Here is an 18,595-nt window from a genome sequence, read left to right as displayed (position 1 = left end):
ATTTCCTTCCCCAAGTTCGGGAAGTCCTGCTTTATTATTTTTTCACATAATTTTTCAATTCCTAGTTCTTCTCCTTCACCCTCTGGCAACCCTATAATCCGTATGTTCAATCTCTTATAGCTGTCCTAGAGGTTTCTGATCCTCTCCTCACTTTCCTTACTTTCTGTTTCTTCTTTCCGCACTGGTTGACTGTTTGTTCCTTCCCTATGTTCTGGTTTGTTGATTTGATCTCTGGATTTTATTTCCTCACCACTTGTCTCGTATGTGTTTTTGTTCATTTCAGTATGAGTGGTTTTCAATCCTTCCTGGTCTTGTTCCAAATCTTTTGTTAATTCTCTAAGCCACCTAATAACAATAGCTCTGAACTGAGCCTCTGAAGGGGTTTTTATTTGTTCATCTGTCAGATTCTTCATCTGCTGCCTGGTGAGCTGTGTCACTGGGATTTCTATAGTTGTCTGCCTCATTTTGACAGATTGGTGTTTTGCTTTGCTTTCTGGGCAGGCTATAGAGGGCGGAGCCCCGTGTACTCGTCAGCGACGGGCAGCGATCCGAAACCTTTTTCGCCATGCTGTGGCGCTTTGGGTGGGGGCGGGGGTCCAAGATGGATTCCTACCGTTATTCTCCACTGGGAGACTGGGATCCATCCTCCCGCCCTCTGGGCCTCACCATCCGAGGCAATGGGGGGACTGCCTTTCCCAGTGTTGGGGTCGCGAGCTGCCTGGGCTCAACTGCAGCCGGGATTCCTCTCCCTGACGCTGTCCCCGCTGCTACCGCAAAAAGCACCGCCTGATTTTGCCCCTCCTACCCATCCGATGAGCACCGCTGGTTTATAACTTTGTATGTTGGGCTTCCGTGTAGTTTTATTTTCTGGAATTTCTAGTTATCTTTTGTTTTGAGGTAGTTGTATTCCTTTCTAGTTGTAGAGGGAGACAGAGCATGTCAGTCTAAACCTCCATCTGGGCCGAAAGTGTAATACTCTCTTTTACCATTTTAATGTAAGTTTGAGATAATGGAGATAGGAGTGCATGCATTTAGTCAGTCAGTTTCCTTTGACTGGAAGTTCACAATTAAAAACATCAGAACAGAACTTCAAAACACATATTAATGAGGATGATTTTATTGAATTTCAGAACAGGGCACATAAAAATTAAATATCTGAGTAAAATTTAACCACGTATTCAAAACTAGAGACTTTAAATATTAAAAGTACATTTTTACTAAGTATCTAAAAATGACTCATTTATTATTTAAAAATTTTGTGATTAAGGCACATATTTAGTTATGCACTGAATCCCCAAATAGGTAAAAAGGATAATCAACTAAAGTTTGTTATTAAAACAAATTAAAGTTCTTAATTAAAGAAAAGCTGTAGCATAATAAGAAAATACAGCACATGCTTAACGAATGTCAGTTCCTTTCCCCCATTTCATACTGAGAGCCATACAATCTCCTCTCACCTCTCTTAAGAAAGTATATGAAAATGCCATAGATAAAAAAATCTTAAAGTCTGATCTCACCTAGCATTATTTGATCATAAAGTTCTTTGGTCAATGGAACATAAGCTTTTTTCAAGTTGTCCATGAAGTAAAGTTGATCAGAAATTTTCAATGGACTAAATCCTTCTTGCACCAACTGAAACTTCTTTGGTTTGAATGTCCCTGTCATTTCCATTTTTTCCTACAAAGCAATGACCAAGATTAGTGGAATGCTTTATTATTATTTGTAATACATAAGTGACATATTTAACAATACAGACTGTAATATTGAGTTATAACATTTTCATACCCAATGGCCATCTCTATGTACTATTAGGTAATTCAACATCAGAAATAAAAATGCCCTCTAGAATATTTAAATCTTTAGCTTGATTTACCTGTGAACTTTATTCAATGTATAAAAATTATGAACATAGTCAATAACTGATGACAATTGATTACAAATACGTCTAAGACACATCGGCTTATCTCTTCAACTCAATGTCAATACAAAATTATGTACAAAGAATGCTATTAGACACCAAGAAGAGAAAAAATGTAAAGGATAGTAATCTATTCCAAAGGCAGAATATTATATGGACCAGGGTAAAGAATGACTTAAAACTTGAGTTTCCAAGCTATGCACTGAGGTGCCTGTCGTACCTCAGTGAATTTCCATGTTCTCCACAGAATATTTTAAATTTTCAAAATAAACCTAGTGACATCTCTCAGTCACCACTTGCAAACTACTAGCTCAGTATTACTTTATGTTATATTCTTTTCAGTGATGTCATATTTTTGCAAAAACAGTTTTCAGTGGAGCTGTGATAAAACGTAAATCCAGCCCCAAATCAATGTGAACACGGAATCAGGCTGCCCTGTTCAGTCAATCTAATTCCAAGGTTTGAAGAGTTGTATAATACTCAACTTACATATCTTCAGCACGTGGTTATTTGAAAATGAAATACAAGAATGTTTCTTTCAATTTATATGCATTATGTTTTCAAATGGGAGCTAATTTGTTAGAGCTGTTCTTATTCATTTGCTTTGACCTAACCACAGAATAAAAGAATGTCTAGGTATTTGTTTTGGCCTAAGAGTGTTATAAAATAATTGCTGAGACACTAAAGATGTCATGTATCTAGAAAGATGAAGAGTCTCTGCTTTAAGGGATTTAAAGGACACGAGAGTCGATCTCTCTGTGGCAGTTTCAAGCACAGAGAATCAACCTTGTTTTAAATCAGAGGACATGTATTGGTCCATGTAAAGTTTTATGAGTAATTTGGTCATTTTGATTTATCCTTTTACACTAATCCTAGAGTCAATTTCTCTTCATAATGCCTTCCCTGATCCCATCGCTTCTCATCCCTCTCCTACACTGTCATCACAGAATTAAATGTGACTGGGTAGAAACACATATTTTAAATTTAAATTTATCAATTATAGTTTACATTCAACATTATTTTGTATTAGTTTTAGGTGTACAGCATAGTGGTTAGGCAATCATATACTTAACAAAGTCAGACCCCCGATAGTTCAAGTACCCACCTAACACCATACACCGTTATTACAGTATTACTGACTATATTCCCTATGCTGTACTTTACATCCTCATGACTGTACTGTAACTACTAATATGTATTTCTTAAGCCCTTCATCTTTTTCAGTCAGCTTCCTAACACCCCTACCCTCTTGCCACCATCAGTCTGATCTATGTATCTATGAGTCTGTTTCTATTTTGTTTGTTTGCTTGTTTTGCTCTTCAGATTCCACATATAAGTGAAACCATATGGTGTTTGTCTTTCTCTGTGTGATGTATTTTTCCTATGTTCATTGCAGTGCTATTTACAATAGCTAAGAGATAGAAGCAATTCAAGTGCCTTTCAATAGATGAGTGTATAAAAAAGTGGTGGTACAACTTCTGGCAAAGATGGAGGCCTAGACTGACATGCTCCATCTCCCTCCACAACTAAGAAGGAATACAACTACTGCAAAACCAGAAATAACCAGAAGTTCCAGAAAATAAAGCTACATGGAAGTCCAACATATGAAGTTTTAAACAAGTGGTGCTCATCTGGATGGGTAGGAGGGGCAAAGCTGGGGTGGAGAGGTCAATCTGTGCTGCCAGTGGCAGCTGCAGTGATGAGCGGTGGGACTGCGATGAGCATAGACATCGTATTTAAGGGAAGGTGAAAGGCACCAGGGGAGCACCCCTGGCTGCAGTTCAGACCCGTCAGCTCACAATTCCAATGCCAGGGAAGGCAGACCCCCATTGCTTTGGACGGTGAGGCCCAGAGGACATAGGGACGAAGGAGGAGGCTCCCGGTCTCTCAGCAGAGAGTGAACAGCAGGAATCCATCTTGGACCCCCGCCCCCACACAGAGTGCCAGAGTGTGGTGAGAAGGGTCACCTGGTAGTGATGGGTGCACGGGGCTCCGCCTTCTAAAGTGTAGGAGGTGTGACAGCCCCGCCCAAGAAGGAAAGGTAAACAAACCTGTCAGGATGGCAGGGATAATGATAGAGATCCCAATCACGCAGCTGACCAGAAAGCAAATACAGGAATTAACGGATAAACAGATAGATAATCTTTCTGAGGCTCAGTTCAGAGCTATAGTTATAAGACAGCTTACAGAAATAACAGCGGGACTTAATCAAGATGGGGAAGGAATGAAGGCTAGTCCTGCTGAAATGAATGAAAACACATATGAAACAAGTGGTGAGGGAAGGAACAGCAGGGATCAAATCAACAAATAATAACATAGGGAAGGAACAAACAGTCAACCAGTGCAGAAAGAGGAAACACAAAGTGAGGAAAATGAGGAGAAGCTCAGAAACCTCTGGGACAACTATAAGAGGGTGAGTATCCAAATTATAGGGTTGCCAGAAGGTGAAGAAGAACAAGTAGAAATTGAAAAATTATGTGAAAAAATAATGAAGCAGAACTACCCTAACTTGGGGAAGGAAATAGACTTACAGGTCCAGGAAGCACAGAGAGTTCCAAATAAACTGGACCCAGGGAGAACCACTCCAGGACACATTATAATCAAATTGTCAAAAATTAAAGATAAAGAGAGAATCTTAAAAGCAGCAAGAGAGAAGAAAAGTATGTACAAAGGGGTCCCAATTAGACTATCAGCTGATTTCTCAAAGGAGACTCTGCAGGCAAGAAGGGACTGGCAAGAAATATTCAAAGTAATGAAAATCAAAACCTACAACCACGATTACTCTATCCAGTGAAGCTGTCATTCAGAATAGAAGGGCAGAGAAAGTGCTTCCAGAACAAAGTAAAACTGAAGGAGTTCATTAGATCCAAACCACTGTTATATGAAATGTTAAAGGGACTTGTTTAGAGGAAAGAGGATCAAAACTATGAATATTAAAATGAAAACTGTATTACAACAACCAACAACAGAAGCTAGGGAATCGAAACAAAGGCAAACTAAGTAGACAACAAGAGTGGGAAAAGAACTATAGGTATGGGGAACATATTGGGGGGAGGTCAGCGGGGGAGGGAAGGGGGAAAAGGGAGGGAGATGATGAAGGAATTAAGAAGCATAGTAGGAGGGAGTGGAGTAGACAGGAAGATGTTGAAAAGAACTATATGCACAACCAATGGGCATCGACTAAGTGGGGGAGACAACCGGAGGGAGGGGATCACTGGGTGGAGGGGAGCAGAGGGAAAAGAAATTGGGACAACAGTAACAGCATAATCAATAAAACATATTTTAAAAAGTGGTGGTACATGTATAGAATGGAATATTACTCAACCATAAAAAGAATCAAATCTTACCATTTGCAACAACATGGATGGACCTAGAAGATATTGTGCTAAGTGAAACACATATTCCTTTTCTCTATTTTTAGAAAATTAGAAGTTCCCTGTATTTATGTAATTTGATGTTCTGCCTTGAAAAAAAAATAGTATGCCAGGCAAATTTCCCCAGGGTAGGTAATTTTAATAAAAATAACACTTTTAATGGTGTCATAAGATCTTATCTAATTTTAATACTTTAACTAACCTCTCTCTTGTTCTTGAATTTAGAGAAAACATAAGACTTTTTACTACTATAAAAATATTTTGATGGTATATTTATACAATTAAATACTATTTGGCTGTGAAAAAGAAGAAAATTTTACCCTTTGCAGCAGCATGGATGGAACTGGAGAACATTACACTAAGTGAAATAACTAGTTAAAGACAAATACCGGGTGATTTCATTCATTTGTGGAATCTAATGAACAAATTGAACAGGCAAAGAAGAGACAGACTTATAGATAGAGGGCAGGCTGACAGCTTAGGGTGGGATTTGGGGGTGGAAGAATCAAGGAAAAAAAGACATTACTCATGGACACAGCAACAGTGTGGTGACTGCGAGGGAGAGGGGAATGGGTGGAGGCAGGAAAAGGTATAGGAGGATAAATGAAAATGGAAAAACTAAAATAAAAATTAAAAAGTACTTTGAAGAACATCTTTCTACATAACACTTGCACATCTTTGATTACTTCCTAAGAATACATTCCTGGGAATAAAATTTCTAGTCAAAACATATGCAAATTCTAAGAGTCTGATCTCGTACTTACCAAATTGTTTCCTAAAAAGGTTATAACAATATGTGTTTCCACAAGCAGAATGAAAAGGCTAATTTAATTTATTCCCAGCCATACTAAGTAATAAAACATTAACTTTTTTTTGGTTAATTTATTAGCAAGTGAATCCCTTTAAAAATCTGTGCTACACACAGATTTTTAATAAGATAGTTGTTTTATTTATTTTGTCAGAAGTAACTTATTCTTTTGCTTATATCAGATCATAACTCATGTATTAAATAAATACTTTGACTGCCAATTAAGTGTCATGTGTTATGCTAACTATAGCAAATACTGTAATAAACATAACAGTTATACCCCTCGCGCTTTTACGTGTTTAATGATGACAAAAGACTGATTTAGTCTTATGCCAAAATATTTCTTCTGCTTAATAATGTGAATTTTAAGTAGCCCTAAGGGAAAATGTTTAAAATATAATTTTATTCTTCAACTTCTTACTCAATTAAAATGCATTGTTTCTTGTAGCGGTCCCCAACCTTTTTGGTACTGGGGACCGGTTTCGTGGAACACAATTTTTCCATGGACTTGGAGGAGAGATGGTTTCAGGATTATTCAAGTGTATTATATTTATTGTGCAATTTATTTCTATTATTATTACATTGTAATATATAATGAAATAATTATACAACTCACTATAATGCAGAATCAGTGGGGGCCCTGAGCTTGATTCCCTGTAACTAGACAGTTCATCTGGCAGGGATGGGAGACATTGACACCTGAAGTGTGTTGCTTATGTCCAGTCTACTCCGTACTCTCGTTTTGGTTGTTGTCACTACAGAAAACCCAGCTTCAAAAAGATAGGCTGTTGGGAATGGGAGCAGGCTTTTCAGTGCTTCTGTGACAATCTTAGCATATTCTGCCTTGACTTTAATCCAGAACATACAGAGATTTGAGGTTGTCTCAAACATACTTTTAAGGCCACTGTCATTTGCGATCTCAAGCAGTTGATCCTGTTCTAGCAAAGTCAGTTCATCTGGCTTATTCACAATGTGTCATGGATCCATCCCTTCCCAGTTCGGGGGTCTTCTGTGGTTGGGAAGTAATGCTCAAACTCTTCTGAAAGCTGAGACAGGTGATCATGCACCAGCTGGCTCAGTCTCTTTCAAAATCTCTGCTAATGTTTGAAACATGTTAAGAACCCCAATGTTTACTCACTGCCCCCATAATTCCAGTTTGGCTTTGATTGCAGTCACTTTATCTGCCGACTTGAACAGAGTCGCCATTCTCCCTTGAATTGATGGATTGAGTTCATTGAACAGTTGAACATGTCTTACAAGTAAGCAAGTTTTGTGACCCATTCTGTGTCACTGAAAGGTGCTGCCAGTGATGACTGTTTTTCTAAATGAAATTTCTGGAGTGCCTCTTGTAACTCAAAAACTCTGGCCAGTGACCTTTAGAAAGCCATCCCACTTCTATGTATAAGAGAAGACATATATGCTCTGCATCCATATCCTCACAGAGCTGCATGAATAGACATAAGTTAAAGGCATGTACTTTAATGTGGTTGATAATTTTAATTACATCTTGCAAAATGTTATTAAGTTCATGTGACTTTGTCTAGATAGCATTTCTCTATGGATGACACAGTGTGTAGACTCACGTTGCGAAGTGACCTCTTTGACCCAAGTAGTGAAACCAGAAAGCTGTCCAATCATGGCAGCCGCTCCGTCAGTGCATATACCAACACAAAATGACCAATTCAGTTTTCCTGATATGTAATCATTCAAAGAGTTGAGTAGTTCTGCACCTGTGGGTGTTGGTTGGCAACAAAATCTCATATAACATCCTCATACACTCCTGAAAAACATATCGCACAAAAACAAGCATTGTTGCCTTGTTATCAATATTGGTAGACCCGTCAACCTGGATTGTGTACCGTTTGTCAACTTGGGTTGTGTACCACAGTGGTTCATTAATCCTAACTATTGTGCCTCAATATCCTCTGCTATTTCATCAATTCATCTAGTTACGGTGCTAGCTGAAAGAGGAACACATGCGACCTTTTGGAAGGCAGCTATGCTCACCACTATACCACCAACGCCACTGCATGCGACCTTTTGAACTGCAGCCTCTCCTAAAAGTTCACGACAAATATTCTCAGCAGAAGGCAGGATCAACTCTTCACCAATAGTAAAGAGCTTCTTAGCTTTAGCACTGCAGTTAGCCTCTAAGAATGATGTTCTCAGTGCAGACACATTTGATGAAGAGGTGGCCTTCAATAATTGCTTCTGTTCTTCATGTTCACTTTTTTTTTTTCTTTTGAAAAACTCCAAAAGGCTTGTCTTTTAATGCAGGGTGCTTAGTCTCCATGTGGCAAAGCAGTTTTGAAGATTTCATGGCTTCGTTGGATAGCCGGTTGACACATATCATACAAAGCAGACTTGGAGAATGTAAATCACCTGTTGCAAGGAAACTGTAATTTAAGTAGGACTCTCAGAATTTTATTTTAAATGCTGCTTTCTTTTTGTTGGCAGTCTTAGAGTCTTCTGCTTCTCATCATTGGGTCTTTCCCCCTTTTCAAAGAAGCTCTCCAGTGATGTTTGCTTTTTACTCATTTTGGCGAGGGTTAGCTTGTGGGCTTGGCAAAACTGTGACTGAGACAAATGCACAGTGCAGGAATGAGGCACGGATGGAAGTGGTAAATAATATAAAATAATGTGAAGGGGATGCACAGACTAAAATAAATATTGGATTCTGACTTAAAGCCTGCCACCAGATGCAGCTTAATTGTCACTTGCCACTCACTGATAGGGTTTCAATATGAGTCTGCAAACAATTTATTATGGTCTCTGTGCAGTCAAACCTCTCTGCTCATGATAATCTGTATTTGCAGCCACTCTCCAGCACCAGCATCACCACCTTAGCTCCACCTCAGACCATCAGTTATTAGATTCTCATAAGGAGTGCACAGCGTAGATCCCTTGCACATGCAGTTCACAGTAGGGTTCACACTCCTCTGAGAATCTAATGCTGCTGCTGATCAGACAGGAGGTGGAACTCAGGCAGTAATGTGAGTGATGGGGAGCTGCTGTAAATACAGATGAAGCTTCACTAGCTAGCCCACAGTTCACCTCCTGCTGTGCGGCCCAGTTCCTAACAGGCCACAGACAGGTATCAGTCCATGGCACTGGGACTGAGGATCCCTTGTTTCTTGGGTAGGGTAGGAAGGACAGGAGGGAGGTAGGTGTGGTTATAAAAGGACAACACAAAGGATCCCTGTGGTGTTGAAATTGTTCCACATCCAGGCTGTGGTCACTGATGCATAAAGCTATACAACTCATAAAAATGTATAGAACTTAATACCAAAGGGGTTAAGAACAGGCCTTCCGAAGATGTGCTTCTTAGGCATGCAAATTATTTTCAAGGCAATTGATACCCTGATGGCTCATGAGAAAATTTTACTTCACCTTTAAAGAATTTAAATGAGGTGCCTTGCCATAGTAAGTTATCATCAGAAATAACATTTTGTGACCTAGCTATATGGCAGGGAAAACTTAAGAACACCTGCTCTTCCTATTGTCCTGTAAATTATCTTTCTCTTGTGAAGCCGCAATGCACCTTACTTACCTCATCCTTAGCTCAGAATGCCATATATAACTCATTTTAATTTTCCGTCTCTAGAGCTCTCATGTCCATGGGATCTCTGACTCTCTCAGGTATGTGAGGTTCCCATATGTATGTATGTAATTAAATTTCGTTATTTTATCTTGTTAATCTGTCTCATCAATTTAATTACACAGGGGAACAATTTTTAACATAATTCCTGTTAGGTTAGATTTTTCAGCTGTTTTAGACTTAAATAAGCATGCCAATTTCAAAACTGCAGTTAGTTTTCTTCTATCACATGAAGCTTTTCTCTACAGCTTATCTTAATGTGGCCACTCTAGGCTGGATCGAGCCAGGATCGAGAGAAGCACTAGTGCTCTCCTATTGGCTGAGAGCAAATCTCCCTCAAGTGGAGAGGGGTTGGGGATGACCTTGGAGAACAGCAACAGGTTCACACTTGTCTAGGCTATTCAGTTATACATGAGACAGTGTGATGAGAGGTTGTGTGCTGCTCCATATAGTGAAATCATATTCTGCAGTGTAGTCCGAGTTCTTGTCTGTATACAAGGAGTTAGCAGAATTAATTTTTTAATTTATATATGTACTTATTTCCTTTCCTTCATATCACGTCTCCCTCTGCTATTTCTTGTCCTAAGTGCCTAAACAACCCTGATTCATTTTGTTATACCTGTGGCAGTTTCACCATTCCCAGTCAAAGGACAAACATCAGCGCATTTGGCAGGCAAGCCTATTTTGCATATTTTAAAGTAAGACTTGGTGATCAAGGTAAGTCTTGGGCTCCTCACAAGGTGTGCAAGCAGTGTGTTGAGAGTTTACGAATGTGGACTAAGGGAACATGTGATAAATTGCCATTTGGTATACTTATGGTTTGGTGAGAGCCCAGAGATCATTCAAGTGACTGTTACTTTTGTATAGTGAAAACATCAGGATATAACAAGAAAAATAAATGTGAAATAGAGTGTCCTAGTCTACCATCAGCTATACGCCCAGTGCCTCATTCAACTGAAATCCCAGTGCCAGTTTTCATTGAACTGCCCTCTTTCAAAAAACAGGAGTATGGTGAAGAACTAAGTGACAGCAACGATGAAGATTTTGAAATTGAAGATGACTCAGTTTGTAAGGGTAAGGGATTTGATCAGCATGAGTTGAATGATTTGGCACGAGATTTGGGACTATGCAAAGGCTTCAGAACTCCTATCATCAAGACTGCATGAGTTATGTTGCATAAATTAACATGTGTTTTCTGTTTTCAAAGGGCATAAGCCTATGATCTCATTACTTGAGTGATAGTTTGTATGTATAGGCCTCACTTAATCCTGTCTGCATTGCTGCCTCCTGAGACTCAACGGTTTGGCTGAAATAAGTGGCTGGGTTGGTGAAGAATGGGGTGGTCTGTGGGCTTCACTTTAAAACTGGTTTCTCTTTTCTATCCTAATGGCTTGGACAGAAAGGGCCCAGAGGTCTGAGTGGGGGTAAACCTAAAATATTTCCATCAGCCCAAACTAAGTGTAATGGGTAAAAGGCTTTTGGACAGGTCAGACATGCCTGGCACACTTTCCTCCAAAAAAGCCTTTTTTTTTTTTTTTCCCCTAATGTGGGACACTTAAAAATTAATACCTGCCTTTTGTCATCTAGTGGTTATGGATTGAATCATGTCTTTTAACCCTGTTGCCAAATTTGTTGCCCCCAGAATACAACACGGATGCCAGCCTGTTAAATCAAGCACACAGTTGTCCGGGGACAGCCAACTGACCTGCGTCTGCACGATCCTTCCCCATTTGGGAAGACCACCCTCCCCTCCACACCTCCACTCTTATTAGGGATTTCTGGACCCAAGGGTAGGTAGGACGATGACCATGTCCAGCTTGAGGCAGCTAGAGGAGCTCGAGACCTTTGCCCATTGTCCTTTATAAGATTATAAAGCGTCTTAAGTCTGAGAGGGAGGGATTTTTTTTTTTTTTTGTTTAAAAAATTAATTTTTTTAAAAAAGAATAATATAGGAAAAAGTGAAGCAGGAAAGCTTGTATGTACGACCCATGGGCATGGACTTGGGGGGGGGATTGATGGGAGAGGGGTGGTGCTGGACGGAGGGGAGCAAGGGGGAAAAGATTGGAACTATAGTAACAATATAATCAATAAAATAAAAATAAAAATAAAAAAAGACCATGAGAAAAACTTGCTTGAAAAAGGAGCAAAGGTATCCTACTTTCGATCAAAAGAAAGTGCATTTCTGCAGTACTTCTGAAGTGATGGTGGCTTTGTATATTGCCATAACATACATGGTTTAATGGAGGAATTGGGAATTCCAATCTACAATGCAACTGAATGGTGACTATTCATCGATAGCTCAAAGCGGAGCTTGAAGTGTTTCCTCCTCCACAATGGCAATTTATTTGGTGCAGTACCAATTGGCCATTCAGTTTGTTTTCATGAAGAATATGAAGATGTAAAGAGAGTCATTGATCTGTTGCAATATCACAAGCACAATTGGATCATCTATGTTGATCTTAAAATGGTCTGCTTCTTTCTTGGTCAGCAATGCGGATACATCAAGTATCCCTGTTTTCTGTGTACATGAGACAGCAGAGCTCGTGAGAAGCATTGGGTGGAGTCAAATCGGCCTCCAAGATCTGACCTCAAACCTGGTGTTCCAAACATTCTACATGAGCCACTTGTTGACAGAAAGAACATTATATTCCCACCTCTGCACATAAAACTGGGTCTCATGAAGCAATTTGTTAAAGCTTTGCCAACTGAAGGAGACTGTTTCAAGTATCTCATTTTGGCATTTCCTAGCCTGTCATTTGAAAAGATAAAATATCTTAATATGTATGCTTGGTAGCAGAACTTTACTACTTGTGCACAATTTGACTTACAGTAACAATATATAGCCTTTATATGAATAAAATAACTCTAAACAAACAGTATATTCAGGTAATTTTACCTTTATTTTCCTTTGTATGTACATTTCTTTATGATTTTTTGGACAAAGGGAGGGTATCCTATACCTTCAAAAGTTGACATGTAGAAAAACTGGGGTTGTTTTTGTATTGAGATGCCAAGTTAGTCAAAAACAAGTGTCAGATCTAACTCAATGAAAATTGTGTTCCCCAGTGTTAGTAGACCAGTTGTAGGGAATCTAGGATAGAGGAAAGTTTCTTCTTCTCCAAAAATACATACACACCATCACAAGTAAAACAGGAAAGTTAAAAAAGATGGGCAAATGGTTTCAATGTCAATAGCATAATTGTAATAGTTTTGAAAAATGTTACCATTGGAGAAAACCAAGGGTACACAGATTTTGTGTATTATTTCTTACAACTGCATGTGAATCTCAAATTTTTTTCAATTAAAATGTGTTACTTTTGCTTCATATTTACTTACCTTTAGTATTTCAGATGATTGTGATGAAAATAATCTGAGATGATGTATGTATAAATTGTTACAATAAATTATTATGTAAATAAAATATGTATTTCTGACAGTTCAGATGATGTGCCCCATTAGCCAAGCAATGACTTGGCTATGAGAACTGCTCAGCAAATGGTTTCAAAATAAATATGATAGTATCTATTGCTCTATTAGAGATCTAATAGCAATATGACAAATGTACTCGGAAAAACTGTGCGATTGGATGTTAAGAGATGATGAGTACTAGCTTTGGGAAATTACATTTGAAGAACAATATTGAATAAATAAATGGCTGAAGAAATGAGCAAGCAAAGTTACCAGTATATGAGTAAATTTGTGCTACTTTTACTGTGTATTTGTCTAATAACCACAAAGAGAGAGAGCCCACCTCTCAAAACAAATTCAGAATGTCTCCAAAATATAAAATCCCAGAGGGGTGTTGGACAGAAAGAGGACAAAAATTAAAAGCAAAATTACTTAAAGCCAGTGGCCATTAGGTTCTGTACACATCCTACACACAACTTGATGTCAGCTTGGTGGAACCTAATTTTAGGCACATAGCACAAAATGTCTTCATAAAGCATGTGTAAGGTGTGGTGTTTGGCTTGCCACCATCTCTGGGAACATCATTTTTGCCCTGAGATCTTGACTGAAGAGGAAGACAGCAATTCAAAGTAGGACAAAGACTAAGACATCCAAGCATTTCATTAAGCTCCACCTCCTATAATTAGGTTTCAAATATGGCATAAATTAGCATCCCAAGGCTTTTCTCTTGAAATTCTCCAATATAAATAAAATGCACATATTAGCTAAAGGATAAAATATTATTTTGTAATTAAACCATTTCCTGGATTCTTGGTTTTAAATTTGATGCGTAAGTAAAATTACCTTAATTCTTAAAATTCAGACAGCAAAATTACCTGAATTCTTAAAAATCGTGGGCAGGCATAAGCTGGTAGAAATGTTACAACTTGTTCATAAACTCTTCCCAAGTCTAAAGACTTATTTGGTTTTAAAATAATAGAGGCCATTCCTGCTTTCCCTTCACAATCTGAAAAAAAGAGGTTTGAAATAGAGTCAATTTTACACGTACCAGGTGAAGTTTTAAAATAGTCTTGTCAACTGCATGCCAAGTGCTATAAAGGGAGACATTAAACTATTGTAGTAAAGACAATGCAACAGTAGCATAAATGAGTGGGTCCTTCCCTGAGCATATGATTAACTCTTCAAAAATAATTTAGGATCAGGGAAGGGCAGAGTCTACCCCTAACTGTCTACACTACAAAAATGAAACCAGATGGAATGGAAAACAACATAAATGACCCATAATTTGCATCTTACCATCATTAACATAAAGTATGAAGAGGAATAATTTATTTAAAGACAAATATATTCCAGAGCAATGTCCATAATAAGCATCAATATAAGTAATAAAGGGCATATTTTTAAGGTCAGAAACTAAAGACCAGTATTTTCATAACTAAATCCACAGATTACTCACTGCTTATCATGCTACCTACACTCCTTCCAAGGGATTGGAATCTCCTGTAGTGTTTCTTCAGCACCCAGTGGCCAGCTGTCAGAGTAAACACCCTACCCACACTCTCATCCACACGTCCTCATGCACTTACAAACATTAGTTGGAAAATTTTTTATTAGTAAAAAAAAGAGACAGTGGAGAGGCATCTTATGATTTCATGTTGGTCACTTTTTTTTTTTTTTTTTTTTTTTTTAGATTTAATGTGTTTTATTGATTAAAATATTACATTTGTGCCACTTTCCCTTCCCTCTGCTCCCCTCCACCCGGTGGCCCCCTCCCTCCAGTTGTCCCCCCCTTTTAGATTATGTCCATTAGTTGTGCTTACAGTTCCTCCCAACCTCTCTCCGTCTATTCCATTCCCTCCTACCATGATCCCCAATTCCTATATCATCTCCCTCCCTCTCCCTACTCCCCCTCCCTGTTGGCCTCCCCCCACTATGTTTCCCTTACCCACAGTTCCTTTTCCACTCTCGTTGCCTGTTTCGTTTGCCTTTGTTTCATCTCCCTAGCTTCTGTTTTTTAAACCAGTCCCTTTAACTTCTCATATAACAGTGGTTTGGATCTAATGAACTCTTTCAGTTTTATTTTGTCCTGGAAACACTTTCTCTGTCCTTCTATTCTGAATGACAATTTCGCTGGATAGAGTATTCGTGGTTGTAGGTTTTGGATTTTCATTACTTTGAATATTTCTTGCCAGTCCCTTCTTGTCTGTAGGGTTTCCCTTGAGAAGTCAGCTGATAGTCTAATTGGGACCCCTTTGTACATAATTCTTTTCTTCTCTCTTGCTGCTTTTAAGATTCTCTCTTTATCTTTAATTTTTGACATTTTGATTATAATGTGTCTTGGAGTGGTTCTCCCTGGGTCCAGTCTCTTGGGAACTCTCCTTGCTTCCTGGACCTGCAAGTCTATTCCCTTCCCCAAGTCTGGGAAGTTCTCCTTTATTATATTTTCACTCAATTTTTCAAGTTCTAGTTCATCTTCCTCATTCTCTGGCAAACCAATGATTCTTATGTTGGGCCTTTTATAGCTGTCCCAGAGGTTTCTGATCCTCTCATTGTTGCTTGCCATTTCCTCTCGCTGCATTGGTTGACTGCTTGTTCCTTCTCCATATTCCAGTTTGTTGAAATGGACTCTGGATTCCTCACCATCTGTCTCGTATGTGGTTTTGTTCCTTTCGTTATGAAAGTTTTTCGCTTCTTTCATATCTTTTTCCTGCTCTTTTGTGAATTCTGTAAGCCACCTGATAACAATGGCCCAGAACTGAGCCTCTGACAGGTTTCTTATCTGTTCATCTGTCAGGTTCTCTATCTGCTGTCTGGTGAGTTGTGCCACCGGGATCTCTATATTTGTCTGCCACATTTTGACAGATGCGTTTTGTTTTCCTGGGCCGGCTGTCGGGGGCAGGGGGCAGTGCCTGCGTACGCGTCACAAATCAGCGACCGCCGGCGCCTGCCTGTCCGCGACCTATTTCGCAGCCCTGTGGTGCTTTCTTTGGGGGCGGGGGTCCAAGATGGATTCACACAGTTATTCAGCTAGGAGACCGGGATCCGTCCTCCCGCCCCCCTGGGCCTCACTGTTCAAGGCGATGCTGCGGCTGCTCCCCAGCGCCGGAGTCGGGCACGCCAGGGGCTTGATTGGAGTCGCGCACGCCAGGGGCTTGATTGCCTCCAGGATTTTTCGCCGCCCCGCCCCGCCGCTCCGCAAACAGCTTTGCCTTCTTTAACTCTTACCTGCCCAAATGGCACCGCTGGTTTATAACTTCATATGTTGGGCTTCCGTGTAGCTTTATTTTCTGGAATTTCTAGTTATCCTTTGTTTTGAAGTAGTTGTATTCCACTATAGTTGTAGAGGGAGACCTAGCGTGTCCGTCTAAGCCTCCATCTTGGCCGGAAGTCTCATGTTGGTCACTTTTATCTGTCATTTCCACCATCATGATACAACCCTCAAATGCAAACTCATAAAGATAAATGAGGCCATTTTTAAAATAATTTTTAAATAAATAATTTTTAAAAGATTCAACTTAACTACAAGTCAGTGTTATTAATTAAACATTTAAACTAGAACATGTTTCTGTTTAGTGGCATGTATAAACTCTAGTCACAAAGAGAAAAATAATAGACTATTGAAAAGCTGTAACTATTGTCAAACAGTGAGTCACTGACCAGAGTTTTTAAACTGCTTAAAAACACTCACACATTAAAATTCAATAAGGAAAAATATCAACCCACACTATAATAAAAATCAAAAATAATGAAAAGATGAAAATATTGAATATATAAAAAACAAAATGTTGAATTAGTAAGATCATTGCAAAACTAAAACAAGTTGGCACATCCTTCCTGAGAGTTCTTACAAAACCTGAAATATACTCATACCTGGCACAGCCACACCATAAATGTTTGATTCTTGTATGAAATCCAACGTTCCAATAACATCAGCAACCTCTGTGGTTGCAATGTTTTCCCCTTTCCATCTAAATAAAAAAGAAGTTTCATTCAGTACACCTATATTTGGAGAACTTGGCTCTGTGCAAGCATCTAGTAACCAAAAATAATGGCAGTTTTCAAAACAAAAGGAATTTAAAAATAAATGACTTATTATGCTATTATTATTATTTTATTTCTTTTTAGAGAGAGGGAAAAAGAGGGAGAAATAGAGGGAGAGAAACATTGATGTGAAAGATAAACATTGATGGGCTGCCTCTAGCACGAGCATCCTGACCAGGAACTGGCAACCTTTCGCTTTGTGGGACAACCCCCAACCGAGCTACATCAACCAGGGCCAAAAGGCATTGTTTAAGGACGCAGTTTGTTGATAAGTGAACAAAATCAATTTTTTCGTTAAAATTACTTTATCTATGTCTCACTGGTATAAGTTGCTTACTGTAAAATGTTTTTAATAATACATGATAAAAAATAAAATAATGATAAGCCCTCTTTATTTTGCAATATTATAACAGCTGGGTACAAAATGTTCCCTATCTCTAATGACAGAGATAGAAAAACCTGAAAGGAAAGCCTTTCTCTGTACTGAACCCCTTTAATCTCTGCACATTAATCCCTTTGCTTCTTTTAGTGCATATGAATGGATATTTTATTTTAATTAAAATAATTTTACATAACGTAACATCCTAACATGGTACAAAAAGTTGAGAAAATTCATTTATTCATTCAAGCAGTTTTGAATGTCTGTTGTCTGTCCTTCACTGTTCTATAATCATTAGTAAAGTAAAATAATTTTGTAGGTCTAAAATAATCTTAAATAATTAAAAAATAAAATCAGAGAAAGAAAATTTTTGCTGTTTTATTATTTTTAATACTAGGTCAAGAATTAGACCATATTTGACCAAATTGGTTTTCTGTTTTAACCCTACCATTTAGACTTCACATCTGTCTACTTGTTTGATATTCTAAAAAGAATGGAGCTTGCTAATTTGGACCAAATGGATTCATTAAAATAATCATAAAAATTTACATCAAAGTTTAATTTATGTTTTAATCTAGAAACAGATGGCCGATGGATTTTAAATGGGGAGACATGACTGAGATAAAAAGCTGTGTCTGCCCTAAAGGTAAAGAGCCTGTGGTCTGAAATGCTTCCAAAGAGCCTTGCTGTGAGCAGGGTTCACCATCACTGAGTAGATGATGTGACTGCTGATGTCTCATACCTGAAAGTGTCTCCAATACGGTCCCAAAAATAAAGGAAATTCTCCTGATCTTGGACCATTAAATCTCCTGTGTTAAAGTAAACATCTCCCCTCTTAAAAACATTACATAGCAATTTCTTTTCCGTGTGCTTCTTATTCCCAGCATAACCAAAAAAGGGATTCTTTTCATTCACTCGAGAAATGAGAAGTCCAGGTTCTCCTGTGAGAGAAAGGCATTCTTCAGTGATCTGATTAAAACTATTATTATACACACCATGCATGTACCTAATTTATATCTGACCGACATAAGCAGTGTTGCCTATCTTCCTTTTCTCTGAACTTATTTTT

The 18,595-nt window shown here is 38.6% G+C and overlaps 1 protein-coding gene across 1 annotated transcript in view; it reads right to left on the bottom strand.

The window, feature by feature from the left end:
- Positions 1-1,119: 1,119 nt before the first annotated feature.
- The window catches only part of SLC27A6 (solute carrier family 27 member 6), an 81,581-nt gene continuing 64,105 nt past the window's right edge, over positions 1,120-18,595 (bottom strand). The window contains exons 7-10 of the mRNA XM_090279080.1: positions 18,269-18,467; positions 16,977-17,074; positions 13,982-14,112; positions 1,120-1,677 (exon numbers count right to left, since the gene is read on the bottom strand). Of these exons, the coding sequence (XP_090135206.1) occupies positions 1,501-1,677; positions 13,982-14,112; positions 16,977-17,074; positions 18,269-18,467 (605 nt within the window). The 3' untranslated portion in view covers positions 1,120-1,500. The remainder of the gene's footprint in view (positions 1,678-13,981; positions 14,113-16,976; positions 17,075-18,268; positions 18,468-18,595) is intronic.

This window comes from Furipterus horrens, unplaced genomic scaffold (genome assembly GCF_987537825.1).
Source record: "Furipterus horrens unplaced genomic scaffold, mFurHor1.1.pri manual_scaffold_5, whole genome shotgun sequence".
Classification (NCBI taxonomy): domain Eukaryota; kingdom Metazoa; phylum Chordata; class Mammalia; order Chiroptera; family Furipteridae; genus Furipterus; species Furipterus horrens.
This window is presented reverse-complemented; position numbering and strand designations above follow the sequence as displayed.